General features: G+C 37.8%; 1 protein-coding gene across 1 annotated transcript; it reads left to right on the top strand.

The window, feature by feature from the left end:
• Positions 1-4,268: 4,268 nt before the first annotated feature.
• LOC110797205 (uncharacterized) lies at positions 4,269-4,868 on the top strand. Its single transcript, XM_022002301.1, has one exon. It carries the CDS (start codon positions 4,269-4,271, stop codon positions 4,866-4,868), a length of 600 nt encoding a protein of 199 aa, XP_021857993.1.
• The last annotated feature ends 10,130 nt before the right edge of the window (positions 4,869-14,998 follow it).

The raw sequence follows: 14,998 nt of genomic DNA, 5'->3' as shown, positions 1-14,998 counted from the left end.
TTTCAGAATGTGACAGTTTCCATTTTGCAAATACTTGAATTACATAATATATTCTTTTTATTGGTGAGAGAGAGTATTGAGGCCGTAGATTCTTAGCAAGGGATGACTGACAGGCTAAAGTCGTATCACCTAGTCAAAAATAAACCTAATTCCACTAACAAGGTAGCAAGGGAAGTCAGGATCGTATCCATAGGGAAACAAGCGTTCTTTCTACTATTAAAACTAAGGTCTAAACTATTGGGAAACAAGAAAGTTGGTTGATTTGTATATTAAAACTAAGACAATAATAAAAGAGGAATAAATAAGATATTAAGAGGTCTAGGGCATAGGTTCACCAATGAACAACAATCCGGGATGATAAACAATATTAATAATCAATAGAACAGTTAATTAGATTAGCATGCTCTCTCGAATCGATACTAATCATAGACTTAGAATTAACGGGCTCTCGCTACGTATTAATCCCAGTTCTACCGATTGACACAAGCCTGAACATCAAATTGCATCTCTCGAATCTTAACTTGATATTGCTAGACTAATACAATTAGACCTGCGCAAATCTAATCGCATAGTAAATGAAATCAATCAATAGGAATTAACCACAATACCAACAATCAACAACATTCAATCATCCCTTCATATTAATTCATGGATTCCCAAAACCCTGGAATATAAACTACTCACAAATATTTAATTTAAACAAAACAAACATGATTAATGAAAACATAATTAAAATTGAATAAAGAAGGAAAGAAATAATAAATACCAAATTGAAGAACAAAGGATGAAATTTAAAGTTTGAAACTTGAAAGCAATAATAAAAGTAATTAACAAAAGTTTAGAGAAAGAATAAAAACTAAGCAATAAACTAAGGTACTAGAAAAATAAGATCCCAAATAATATGTCTAAGGGCTATATTTATAGTCTTGCCCAAAAGTAGAAGAAAAAAACCGGAAACAAAGCAAAACTCCGCGCCCAGGGGTTGTCGTCGCCCGATCGGGCAACGGGCAGCCCGATCGGGCGATCTGCTCGTCAAACTGCACGATCCCGTATCTTAAAACACCATATCTCCTTCGTTATAAGTCGGAATTAGGAGAGTGACCACTCGTTGGAAAGATCTTGAAGTCTAGAATCCAACCCAATTTGAATCGCTGCATTTGGAGTTGTATAACTCTAGTTATGATCAAAAGAGTGGACGACATTCAGTTTTCTACTTCTTTCACTATTCGCTTTGCATGAAAATTCTTCCAACTCAATGTTTGCGCTCTCGAAAGTATATAATCTCTTGTATTGATTCAAATAAGTAGGAAATGCACAAAAATATGTTAATTCCTACAATGATGAACCTGAAACTACAAACACACTACAAGGAACACATTAGTACTAAAAATCGCTCCGAATAGCTCATTTGAGATCAAAAAGTACTAAGGGACGGGGGTAAAAACTCTATATAAAACGCATATATCAATGACAATTACATATGGGTGCTTATTGATTTAAATGTTAGGAAGGGAGACTTAATATGGTTTAACCTTTTAACTTGCAGAACGACACCAAGCATTAGGACCGATTCTATGTATAAGACAACTAAGACTTAGGATTTATTTATTTTTTTATTCGAACATTATTTTTTCCTTGAAAACTTTATTTGAACATCATTTTTTGAATATTTTTCCCGTGTGACATTCAAGGTCATTTAATCAGCGTGCTCGGTTTTGGTGTCGGACATTGTCGTCATAGGAGGCCTAATGACGACACAAGGTGTTGTTTATTTTATAAGTCGTTCATAGAATCGAGTGCCTTTTTTCATACGTCCTCGTAGCAAATTTGTTACGAATTTTTTTATTGCTACGTATACTTTATGCGCGGGTACCGAGGCTGCTGTGCCTGACCAAAAGGCCAGGCAGCAACTTCAGCGCCCAGCTCTGGGCGTTGAAAATGATTGACGCCCAGCCAGGGGCGCTGAAAATGCGTCCCTGACTGGTACTCGTATTTTGTTCGCGTATCCTTTTTTCGTATATACGACTTAATTTTGCGTGCTCGCCTAATAACGTCCTGTACGCGTTGTGCAGCGTTGTGGGATCCGTTACAGGCTGTCCTGGGCGTCGCTTATTTTTGTGGCGATCGCCCCGGGCTACGGAACACGTATTTTGGTATAACTCTTTGGCCAATTGGTGTTTTACGAATGTTTGGGCAATTTTTAGGGTCGTTGGTTTTCTAGTATTATTTGTCATACACAATCACATAATTCGCTACACGTAACTAACATTACAACATGAAGCAAAATAATATGTCACGTAGTTTATGATAGGCTTCTATGGGTAATATTTGCGCCGGCTTGGTACCGCTTCTATCGTCGATCCAACACATGCCCCGGTCGAGGTAGTGCATTCACGAGCGAATTTCGTCCAAAGAGGCCAATCACGATGTAAGCCAAGGGGGCATGCACCAATGAGAGGGACCTAATGGGCGAGCGATTGGGTTTGGGACAGGTGTACTACTGGCGAAAGTGCCGAGTGGACAACATTCGAAGCGTTTGCACCCCCCGGGTGGCGATGGGTATGCTTATTCCCAACTCCCGAGATGAAACACACCAAGGGAGCCAAGATTCGTTATGCGGTTCTGTCCGTTCACATTAATATGCTGATTTTCAGGTCGTCCCAACTTGATAAGGAAATAAAGGTGGAGTAGGATCGTTTCACCCTTCGGCTATTTTGATTACCTGCGAGCACGAGTATTTCAGTAACTTCCCCAGCAGAGTCGCCACTGTGAGGGGGTCGAAAAAGCATGAGGCTAATGCGTGACCTCGTCCCTCGTGGGCGTGACGTTGTCAGATCAAGTGTAATTGGATTTCCTGTGAGTTTACACCCAATCGACTAGTAATATAGGAGTCGTCATTCAGTTTTTAAAGACAATGAGAAAAACTGACAAAACCCGGTTATCGTGACATAAAGGGAGTGCAATTATGTTCGACCACGACGGCCATAGGTTCTCTTGTGATCCCTGGTGTGGGGATTGCTCAACGTACACCCGCAGGGCAGAGATTGAGAGTTCGGGGGACTGTAGCTACCGAGAGGAGTGCTCATCGATAATACTCCAGAGGCGGGTTATCCTTACTAGCTCAGCATAAATAATTGAAGGGACATGCGTTAAACTATTAAACTATTCTGAATTGATTTTAACAATATGCAACACATAACACTAAATCGATCGTGATTATCTTATTTAGATTGATTTAAGGTACCTAGCATGATAATTCAATTGTCCAAGGTATTATCTTATTTAGGCGTGATAGATCAATCAAGTTAATAGTTTGACAATTTTATAAAAGGGTGATGAAAGCGATTAAATCATATGAGGGACACATTACAACGCACCCTTGAGAGGTGCGTTGTGGTTCTCAGAAAACTAACCACTTGGCTTTTCTATTCCTCCTTTTATTTAACGAATCTCGGGTTTCCAAGCAATGTTCCAGTATTTAGGCTTAATTCATCAAGCTACAAGGGGCAGGATGCGTTCTGTTTGACTTTTGGGTCGATTGCGACAGAACGCTGGATCAATTTCGCAGCGTGAGGCTTAGGCTTAAGGCTAGAGTCAATACTCAGGTTATGCAATTGTGTGTCCCTTTTCACGTCGGTTTTGAGGCTGTATTTATAGGAAAAGGGTGTGTGGTAAGATAGATTTTAAGATACGGATCCAAAAAGAATCCGGAGATAAAACGGCCCCAGGCATTTTCAGCGCCCAGGGCTGGGCGCCGAAGATTTCAGCGCCCAGATCCAGGCGTTGAAAATGGGATCTGGGCCGAGTTCATTGTCAGATTTGGACTCTTAGAACACGGAGCTTTTGATATTTATCCGAGTCTTTTAGTGCGTATTAACTTTATGACGGAATGCGTCTGGGCCCGTTACGAACTCTAGGTTCGTTAGAAATTTAATTAATACGTAACTCTTATTTTCGAATTATACCAAGAATGCAAATTCTATCTCTTTTAGGATTTATGTTGGAGTGCAACACCTAATTCTGACAGGTTTCTATCTTTTATGACTTGCCACTTTTAACAACTACCTTTTACGGCGGTTACTATTCTTAGCAGGTTTTTATAAATAGAAGTTTTGACTGAAATGAAAAGGTGATTGACATTTGTTTATTTTATAGGAGATGCGTTGCCAAGTGGAGATTTATGTTCTCATCATCGAACCTTCCCTTTCGGGAATGGGGACAAAAGTAGGTGTCTACAGGAGGCAAATTATCATGTTCCTTGGAGAAGGATGTATCGAGGTAATAAACCCCTTGTCACAAATTTTCATCATTTTCGAGTTGAAGTTTTCTTAAGTGTCATTGACATACAATTGCAAGAAATTGAAAACCGATTCCCCGAGATAAGCAAGGAACTACTTGTGTGTATGTCTTCTTTCAATCCTGCTAATATGTTTGCATCTTTTGACAAAGGGAAGTTGATACAACTTGCAAAATTCTTTCCTAATGAATTTCCAAGTTCCGAAATGATAATGTTTGATCATTCACTTGAGAATTTCATCACTGATATTCGAAGTAATGAGAGATTTTGGAATGTGAAGAACCTTAGTGAGCTTTCCATTAAACTTGTGGAGACGGAGAAGAATGTCACTTATGATAGAGTTTACTTGCTTTTGAAGCTAATATTGATTCTCCCCGTGGCAACGGCAAGTGTTGAGAGAGTATTTTCTGGAATGAATCATGTGAAAGATAAGTTGCGAAATAGTATGGGAGATCAATTGTTAAATGATTGTTTGGTCACTTATCTTGAGAAAGATTTGTTTTTGAATGTTAGTATGGATGATATCGTAGAACGATACCAAAACATGAAAACTCGTCGAGAACAATTGTAATAGTTTTTAAGTTTTAATTTAAATTTATGAATTTAAATTTTATTGAAAATTTTTAGTTGTTTTTTCGAAGTACATATTCAAACGGGTCGATGGTGCCCCACCATCGTAAAATTCCTGGATCCGCCACTGCTTATATCTCCAATAATTTCAACCTCATTCTTAATTATATCATACATTCAAACTAAAATATTGCAACAAATGCTCCTTTAAAAAAAATTACTTTATTCTCTAACATGACACTTCAATACAAATCCCATATCCAAAAACCCCTTGAAAAACTTCAAACATTCCTAAACCCAAGATTAAAACTGAAATTTCGAACACTATCTTACCTAAATCGCTAAGGTTAAGAAATGTCCATTTTTACTTCTTCGTAGGATTTCAATTAATAGTATTCTATTTCTTGATGAACATGAGATTAACAGTTTGGATCTTCTTAATCTTATTGTTTCTTCGACTGCAATTTTGTTTGGAGTTAAGTTGAATTGCCCTGATAAGATCGATCATAGATGTTTTTCAGCGTGGATCGTAGGGAAATATTAGGAGTTGAGCCAGAGAGGTGGCTACGCTAACATCTTGGTTGATTTTCATAGGTGGTAGAGGTGGTAAATCGCGATTCTACTTTAAATCGGAATGCCTTATCAAAATCGGATCATAAAATCGAATCGTTTGTAAGATTCTACAAACTTTGCCGAAATCACATTCTATAATAAAATTTGTAAATTCTTTATCCATTTTTTAAATAAATAATACTAAAAATTTAACTATTTAGTTAATTGCTCATGTAATAGGGTATAAATGATATTCTAACATGTTTACGATATTTTATAGAAGGCAAAAACGTTCATATTAAATAAAAAATATGATGGCAAATTCAATCATTTTTGGGATTAGATAATACATGATACAACATATGAACAGTACAACTATACAAGACGACGCACTTTCAAACAAGCCTATGATCTTTCCTCCCCACTTTCTATTTTCTCCCGAATTTGAAATTTTGCCAGCCATTTAAGGAGCAACACAGTTCAATTGTTTAAATAATTTTGAAGAAAAGATGATACTACCCCAATGGAATATCTCCATCTAACCCATTCACAGTCTGATTTCCATGATTGACCTCTTTGGATTATGCAATTCTCGTACAAATTAAATATTCAACAAATTCATCGATCAGATATAGCCAAGCACCCTCAACGTCAAAATTTGATAGCTATGGATCTACAGTCTGCAACAAAAGTGAGGATATTATGATGCAGGAGCTTAGGCTCGACTGCTTTGAACATCTAACAATGGAGTTCAATGATAGAAAGAATAGAATTGAGAGAGAAGAAGATATAATAGAATGCAGAATATTAAGAGAGAAAGAGAGAGTGTTGAGAGATTAAAGAAGATTGTTTGTATAAGAAACTTTTCAAAATTACTACCTTATAAAGTCCACTTTTTCAAACTTACCACCTTATAAAATTTTAATTTAAAATTACCACCTTATAAAATCACAAACCTTTAAAGTTACCACCCGTTAACGGATTCTGTCTATTTTTTCGTTAACATGTGGTAACTTTGGAGGTTTATTTATGTTTTTCCTCCAAAATTTCCACTTTTGGGTTTAAAATTACCACCTTATGAAATCACAAACCTTCAAAGTTATCATCTGTTAACGGAAAAATTGACAGAATCCGTTAACGGGTGGTAATTTTGAAAGTTTGTGATTTTATAAGGTGGTAATTTTAAATTAAAATTTTATAAAGTGTTAAGTTTGAAAAAGTGGACTTTATAAGGTGGTAATTTTGAAATTTTCCTTTGTATTGTTATGAATGACTATTACAATCTGGAAACCAGATACTTATACAACAAGTCAGCTTAAAAGAGTTTACAGAAATAAGCTAACAACCAAAACTGGCGTGGCAAGCTTGTTGTAACAAACTCTTATGCTTTGCCGCCAATTTAAAGTCAACAAAAATATTTAAGCTTGACTTTCCTTAATGATTTTGCCCTTAATCCTTCCCCCTTAAGACAAACTTGTCCTTAAGTTGGGGTAGCTGCAAACTCTGGATACTTAGCAACCTCCCATGAAGAGTCGTGAGTTGAAAGGCCTTCCCATTGAACTAGGTACTGAACTTGTGCCTTGTTTTGAAACTTAACCACCCTTTTATCCAGGACAACAGTAGGTGTGAGAGATTTACTTGAGTATGCTTACCCTTGAAACCAGGATGGAATATGAGTGGCATAGGTACAAAACCATGAAAATAAATAAGTTGGGATACATGGAACACATCATGTATCTTTGTTGTCAATGGTAACTTAAGCTTGTAAGCCACAGAACCAATCAATGTTGCAATCTAGAATGGACCATAGTATTTGGGTGATATTTTATGACTGGCTCTTATCTAAATAGACTGATGTCTATAGGGATGAAGTTTGAGCCATACCCAATCTCCTACATCAAAGACTATGACCTATGTCTATCAGCAAGTTGTTTCATTCTTGTTTGAGCTCTCAGCAACTGAAACTTGAGCATATAAATCATGTCCTCCCTTCTTTGTAAGCCTTTTCCAACCTATGAAATGTTTGACTCCCCTGGTAGATAAGGCAAATTCGATATTAGTGGAGGTTGACCATAAACCACCTCATATGGTGTATCTTGGGTAGTAGAATAAAAGTGTGTGTTATACCACCACTCTGCCAGAGGTAACCAAGCACTCCAGTCTTTAGGATTATCACTGCACATACAGCTTAGATAGGTCTCCAACACCTGTTAACAACTTTAGTTTGACCATCAGTTTTAGGAGGGTATGCAGAAGACAAAAGAAACTATGTAACATGTTAACTGAATAGACCTTTCCAGAACTGGTTGAAACAACATCCTTGTAACTCACTATACTTCTAGGCCATACATGTACCTTAAAGACATTGTTTAGATATGCTTTTTCTACTTGTATTGTTGTAAATGGGTGTGATAAAGGTATGAAATGATTGTACTTGCTAAACCTTTCTACCACCACAAACATCACATCCTTTCCTCCTAATTTAGGAAGTCCAGTAATGAAAGCCATGCTGAAATCAATCCACTTAGCTTCTGGAATAGGTAGTGGTTGTAACAATCCAGGCTTGGCTACAGAATCATACTTATAAGCTTGAAAAATGTGGAATTGTCTCACAAATTTCCTGACTTTCTTTGTTCGATCCCTTCCAGTGAAACAAGCTTTTAACTCTTTTAATGATCAATTCTCTACCAGAATGACCACTTTCAAGATTAGAGTGCAACCATGTGATAACCTTGCTCCTTAAACTGTGGTTAGGTCCAACCACTATCTTCCCTTTCCTTCTAATTAACCCATCCACCAGGCTGTGAGATTGGTGTTCTAGTTGTTGAATGACTGAAACCAAGTTATCATCTAGTATATAAGTGGCCTTGATCAAATCCTCTAAATCAGAAGTAACCACAGAAATTTCTAGGCACAAAATTTCAGCTCCTTGTACTCTAGATAATGCATCAGCTGCCACATTCTCTTAACCAAACTTGTACTGAATTTTATAGTTGAATCCCATCAATTTAGGTAGCCAAAACTGCTGGAAAGGAGTAGATACTTTCTGTAGAAGGAGCCATTTCAAAATTTTCTGGTCAGTTTTGATGATAAAATGAGAACTCATCAGGTATGGCTCCCACTTTTGAACGGCAAAAACAATAGCCAACCACTCTTTCTCATACACAGACAACTTTTTCCACTTAGGACCTGAGGATCTACTGATGTATGCTATGGGATGATAGTCTTGCATCAAGACTGTCCCAATATCCTTCTATGAAGCATCAGTTTCCACTACAAAGATTTTAGAAAAATCAGGAACAACCAAAACTGGAGCAGATGTCAGTGCTTGTTTGAGGGAAATAAGGGCTTTCTGAGTTTGTTCTGCCCACTCAAAATCCCCCTTCTTAAGGAGATCTGTCAATGGATTACTAATTATAGAAATATGTTTCACAAATTTTCTATAATAGCCAGATAACCTTATGAAACTTCTCAACTCTTTCACTGATTTAGGTATAGGCCAACTGTCCACATCCAAATTTTTTTATGGATCAGTCTCATCTCTTTGTTCTGAAATGCAATGACCTAGATATTCAACTTTCTTGATGGCAAAGCTACACTTGCTGCTCTTTGCAAATATCAAATTCTTTCGCATTAGTTCTAATACCTATGCCTAGTGCAACCAATGCTCTTTTGCAAACTTACTATAAACTAGAATGTCATAAAAAAAAGACTATAACACACTTTCTTAATATAGGTTTAAACACACTGTACATCCAGGCTTGGAATGATGATGGTGCATTTGTTAAACCAAAAGGCATAACAAGGAATTTATAATGGCCTTTGTGTGTTTTGAAGGTTGTCTTATACACATCTTGGTCACTCACCCTTAACTTGTGATACCAGCTCTTAACTTGTGATAACTAGCTCTCAAATCCAACTTGCCGAACAGAGTTGCCCCTGCCATCTCATCAATTAACTCATCTAAGACAGGAATAGGAAACTTATTTTTGATAGTTCTATTATTTATCTCTCTGTAATCAACACACAATATCCATGTTCCATCCTTCTCCCCTACTAAAACTATTGGAGAAGCAAATGGACTGACACTATTTCGAATTATTCCCCTGTGCAACATTTCCTGAATCAGCTGTTCAATTATGTCTCTTTGCTTCAAAGGATACCTATAAGGCCTAATATTGACAGGTTCGACATTAGGCTTTATAGGAATAGTGTAGTCAAACACCCCTTTGTGGGGTGGTAGGAACTCAAGATCAGCAAAGATATCATTGTACTTGAGTTTCAATTCCTCTAACCCTGCTGATACTGGCTGGTCAATTACAACATCACTTTGAATTCCCATAAAAGACATATCCCTCACCTGCAGCCAATAGAGTTGTACATCACGATCATCAATTTTGCAGAAGGTGCTTCACTCAACACTTTAACTTTTTGAGGATGTATACCCTTCAATATCAACTAATTGTTTCCTTACCCAAAATTCATTAACAACTCCTTAAAATCACAGCAGACATGACCTAAAGTAGTTAAACACTATACTCCCAACACCATGACAAAACCCCCTAGTGATATGAGCATCATATCAGCTACAAAGCTATTTCCCTGCATCTCCCATTTGAAATATTTACACGCATGTTGGCAAGCTAAATGATTCCCGTTAGCTATTGTGACTGCATGAGATGGAATAGACTCAATGTTGCAGGCGATTTTCTTGGATAACTCAAGATCCAAAAAGTTATGGGGGTTCCAGGATCTATAAGGATATGAAACATCTTACTTTCCTTCATCCCCTTTACTCTCATAGTCTGAAATGTTTGATTTTCAGACAATGCATTCGGTGACCATATTGGTTCCCTTACTTACTCCTTTTCAGACTCATCATTTTCATCTTAATCACTGACAGAATCTAGTTGATTTCCAGAACTAGATATTTCCACATTTAACAACTGGGGTTCCTTAAACCGACATTTATGAACCCTATCATAAGGTTGATCATAATAGTAACACAACCCTTTGGAAATTTTCTCTACCCTAACATCAACAGGAATATGCTTAAAGTTTATTGCATACCTAGGATTGAATTTAGTCACTGGTAATTGGGGTTTAATATTTGGGGTAGCAACAAGGCTGGTTTTTTGTGTTTATAGAACGGTTTGGATGGCTTTCTGTGAATTGTAGTTTGATTTGGGTATGTATGGCTTTTGTATGAAGGTTGTAGTTTGTTCTTCTTGCATCCTAGCAAACTCAACTGCTTTTGCAATACTAGTTGGCTTGAAGGCCATAACAAAAGGTTTAACAGTTGGGTTTAACCCTCCAATAAAACTGTCCAGAGTGAATTCTTCAGGCAATGAGTGATGAGTATTCATCACACCAAATTTCAAGTCCTCAAACTCATCCAAGTAAGACTCTATAGAATCAGTTTGCCTAAGTTTATTGAGCTGCTCCATTGTATTACTTCCCCTCACATCCTTAAATCTAGTAGTTACATCTAGACATAACTCACCCCAAACTACATTTCTTTTAGAAGTTAGGTATCTTGTAAACCATTTTTCTGCCTTATCGGTCATATTCAATGAAGTTAAGTGTACCTTTTGATCATCACTAATATGACAAAGATGAAAGTATCTACTGCATTGTTTAATCCACACTCTAGTGTTACTACCATCAAATTTAGAAAATCGAGTTAAGGATTAATTGTACCCTAAAGACTTGGTGGAATTAGTCTCCTTAGTTGACCCTCCTTGCTTGCTGTTTTCAGAAGAAGATTTTTTTATCTAATTCCTCAATTCCAGTAGGAGATCCATGATCCCATCAATCTTCTTAGATTGATCTTGTAGCTGAAAGATTGGTCCTCAACTCTTTGAGACTGCTCCAACATCCTTTCTTCTAGTTGCTTCATCTAATCCTCCATAGCTCTTCTGGTTGCAGGCGCCAAATTGATAATCGAGTAATAAATCAATAACAACTTGTTGGTTGAATTCCAATTTGATTCAACATAGCTCTTCAATTTATAGCTTAAAAAACCCCACTTCAAGAACTTCAAGAACTGTTGTCTCCAGAATCAAAGGGTAGAACTGTTAGGTTATGATATATATGAATAAACATAAATCATGCGGAAAAACCATAAAGCCAGGAAACATATTATTTACACATAATCATTTAGCATAATTCAGATGCATACACTTTGTAGCGTGCCCTCCCTAGCTGTGCCCGAACCGAACAAGAACAAGTCTTTAGGACTCCAAGTGTCGTCCCTCCGTAGATAGTCCACAGCACGTCCGGATCCGCCTTAAGATTGACCAACTAGAATCGCCCTTAAGGTACTATATAATTTCGGCTAATAGGGCAAGAATATGGATGATTTTTCTACTTAAAAATCTTAGCTTTTTATTGTTTGAATACTTGAAATCCTCGATGTAAATATGTGACCCTAGGCACCTATTTATAGAGTTATGGAAAAGTACTTGGAATCCTATTAGGATACTAATTTATTTAATTAGAATCTTATTAAAACTCTATTAAACAAATTCTATCTTTATTAGGATTAGGATTTAATCATATGACGAATCCCGGTAGCCTTAGGATTCGAGTAACACACTTCGAGTGATACGCTAGCACCATACGTAGGCCTTGCGGCCCACGCACAGCACCATCCCTTCTCGACGAAGCCCATCCGGCAGCCCCGCGTGCCGAGGCCGCTGCTGGGCCTGGCCTTTGCGCTGGGCCTGGCGTGGCTCGGCTGTTGCATGTGGTGCGTGTGGCGTGCTGGGCGATGGCCCGGCTTCGTGCTGGGCCTTCGTCTGGCAGGCCTCGTCCGATGCTAATTCGTACGATACGCTTCCGATTAAATTCCCTCTGGAATTTATTTCCGATACGAGCAATATTTAATAGTTCCGATTCCGGAATAAATTTCCGTTTCGAACAAATATTTAATATTTCCGTTTCTGGAATTATTTTCCGATTTCGATAATATTTCCGATTCTGACAATATTTCCATTTCCGGTAATATTTCCGATTCCAGCAATATTTCCATTTACAATAATATTTTCCGATACGTACCATGTTTCCGTTTCCGGCAACATCTACGACTTGGATAATATTTATATTTCCGATACGATCCATATTTCCGTTTCCGGCAATATCATCGTTTCCGGAGTATTCATTTCTTGCCTTTGACGATCTCAGCTCCCACTGAAACCAAGATCCGTCGATTCCGAATATCCATAGATGGAGTACTTAATTCCATTAAATACTTGATCCGTTTACGTACTATTTGTGTGACCCTACGGGTTCAGTCAAGAGTAAGCTGTGGATTGATATAATTAATTCCACTTGAACTGAAGTGGCCTCTAGCTAGGCATTCAGCTCACTTGATCTCACTGAATTATTAACTTGTTAATTAATACTGAACCGCATTTATTAGACTTAACATTATATGCATACTTGGACCAAGGGCATTATTTCCTTCAGTCTCCCACTTGTCCTTAGGGAAAAGTGTGCATTTCCTAATTCCTTTGTCGCTCGATGCTTACTCTTGAACATAAGGTAAGAGTTGTCATCCTTATTATGTCCAGAGGTGTTTCTCGGTTTCAGAGTTCAACTGATCAAATAAACAGATAATCATAGCCTATGTTTCATCCGAGCACGACCATGCATTTTACAGTTTCTAGCTCTCCGAGTGGCCTTGTACAACTTTTAAGCATCTCATCCCGATTTATGGGAGGACAATCTCAATCTTGCGATCTTGAGATTAGACTTCGTTTGATAGGTGATTACCTGAGCGTTGCCTTTATAGCCTCCTTTTACGGTGCGACGGTTGGTCAACGTCAAAGTAACCAGTTCTCAAACAAGTAATCTCAAATCACTCAGGTATTGAGGATTTAGTGTCTAATAATTTTAATGAAATCTACTTATGACAGATTTTCATCTCTTACAGTAAAGTTTCATAGGTTTGTCCGATACTAGTCTTCCCAAAGTAAGTATCTATGCAAATGATGAAGGAAATAATGCCCTTGGTCCAAGTATGCATTTAATGTTAAGTCTAATAAATGTGGTTCAGTATTAATTAACAAGTTAATAATTCAGTGAGATCAAGTGAGCTGAATGCCTAGCTAGAGGCCGCTTCAGTTCAAGTGGAATTAATGATATTAATCCACAGCTTACTCTTGACTGAACCCATAGGGTCACACAAATAGTACGTAAACGGATCAAGTATTTAATGGCATTAAATACTCCATCTATGGATATTCGGAATCGACGGATCTTGGTTTCAGTGGGAGCTGAGATCGTCACAAGCAAGAAATGAATACTCAAGAAACGATGATATTGCCGGAAACGGAAATATGGATCGTATCGGAAATATAAATATTATCCAAGTTCTAGATGTTGCCGGAAACGGAAACATGGTACGTATCCGAAAATATTATTGGAAATGGAAATATTACCGGAATCGGAAATATTGCCGGAAACGGAAATATTGTCATAATCGGAAATATTATCGGAATCGGAAAATAATTCCGGAAACGGAAATATTAAATATTTGTTCGAAACGGAAATTAATTCCGGAATCGAAAATATTAAATATTGTTCGTATCGGAAATGAATTCCGGAACCGGGAATTTAATCGGAAGCGCATCGTACGAATTAGCATCGGACGAGGCTTGCTAGACGAAGGCCCAGCACGAAACCAGGCCCGCGCTCAGCAAGCCGAGCGCCCAAACACGGAGCTTCCACAGCCTCTCCATGCCCAACGCAAGGCCAGGCCCAGCAAGGCCTTTGGCGCGCGCGCGCTGAGCGTGCTCGTGGGCTGCGAGCAGCGACTGCTCGTGTGGGCCGCAAGGCCTGCGCGGGTGGGGCGATGCTCGTGGCCATACGACGCTCGTGTTCGTAACGAATCCTAATCCTATCGGAATTCGTGTATTGATTAAATCCTAATCCTAATAGATTAAATTTATTATTTAGAGTTCAAATAGGATTCTAATTAATAAATCCACATCCTAGTAGGATTATAATTCATTTTCCATATCTCTATAAATAGGTGCCTAAGGTCATAATTTATAGAAACACTTGAAGTATTCAAAGGTAAGATTTTGAAGCAAAAATCAGCCAAACACTTGCGACCTATTAGCCGAAAATCCTAGTAACCTTAAGGGCAATTCTAGTTGGTCAAGCTTAAGGTGGATCCGGACGTGCTGTGGACTATCTACGGAGGGACGACACTTGGAGTCCTAAAGACTTGTTCTTGTTCGGTTCGGGCGCAGCTAGGGAAGGCACGCTACAAAGTGTATGCATCTAAACTATGCTAAATGATTATGTGTAAATAATATGCTTCCTGGCTTTATGGTTTTTCCGCATGATTTATGTTTTGTCATATGTATCATAACCTAACAGTGGTATCACGAGCCTCTTATTATTTTCATGATCAATCTAAATTTCATAAACAAGGTTAAATATTACAAATTTTCAAGGAATTAAAAGGGGTGATTAATTTTCGTAATTGTTAATTAATTGCAAATTGCGTTTATTTAATTATATGTACGCAGTTTTTCGGCAGAATGTTCGTTACTCAACCAAATCGAG

This window comes from Spinacia oleracea, chromosome 3 (genome assembly GCF_020520425.1).
Source record: "Spinacia oleracea cultivar Varoflay chromosome 3, BTI_SOV_V1, whole genome shotgun sequence".
In the NCBI taxonomy this organism is placed as follows: domain Eukaryota; kingdom Viridiplantae; phylum Streptophyta; class Magnoliopsida; order Caryophyllales; family Amaranthaceae; genus Spinacia; species Spinacia oleracea.
The sequence above is the reverse complement of the archived record's forward strand: the minus strand, read 5'-3'. Positions and strand labels throughout refer to the sequence as shown.

Excerpts from the sequence above, each read along its gene's own strand:
- LOC110797205 (XM_022002301.1), top strand. The coding sequence starts at position 4,269 with ATGTATCGAGGTAATAAACCCCTTGTCACAAATTTTCATCATTTTCGA.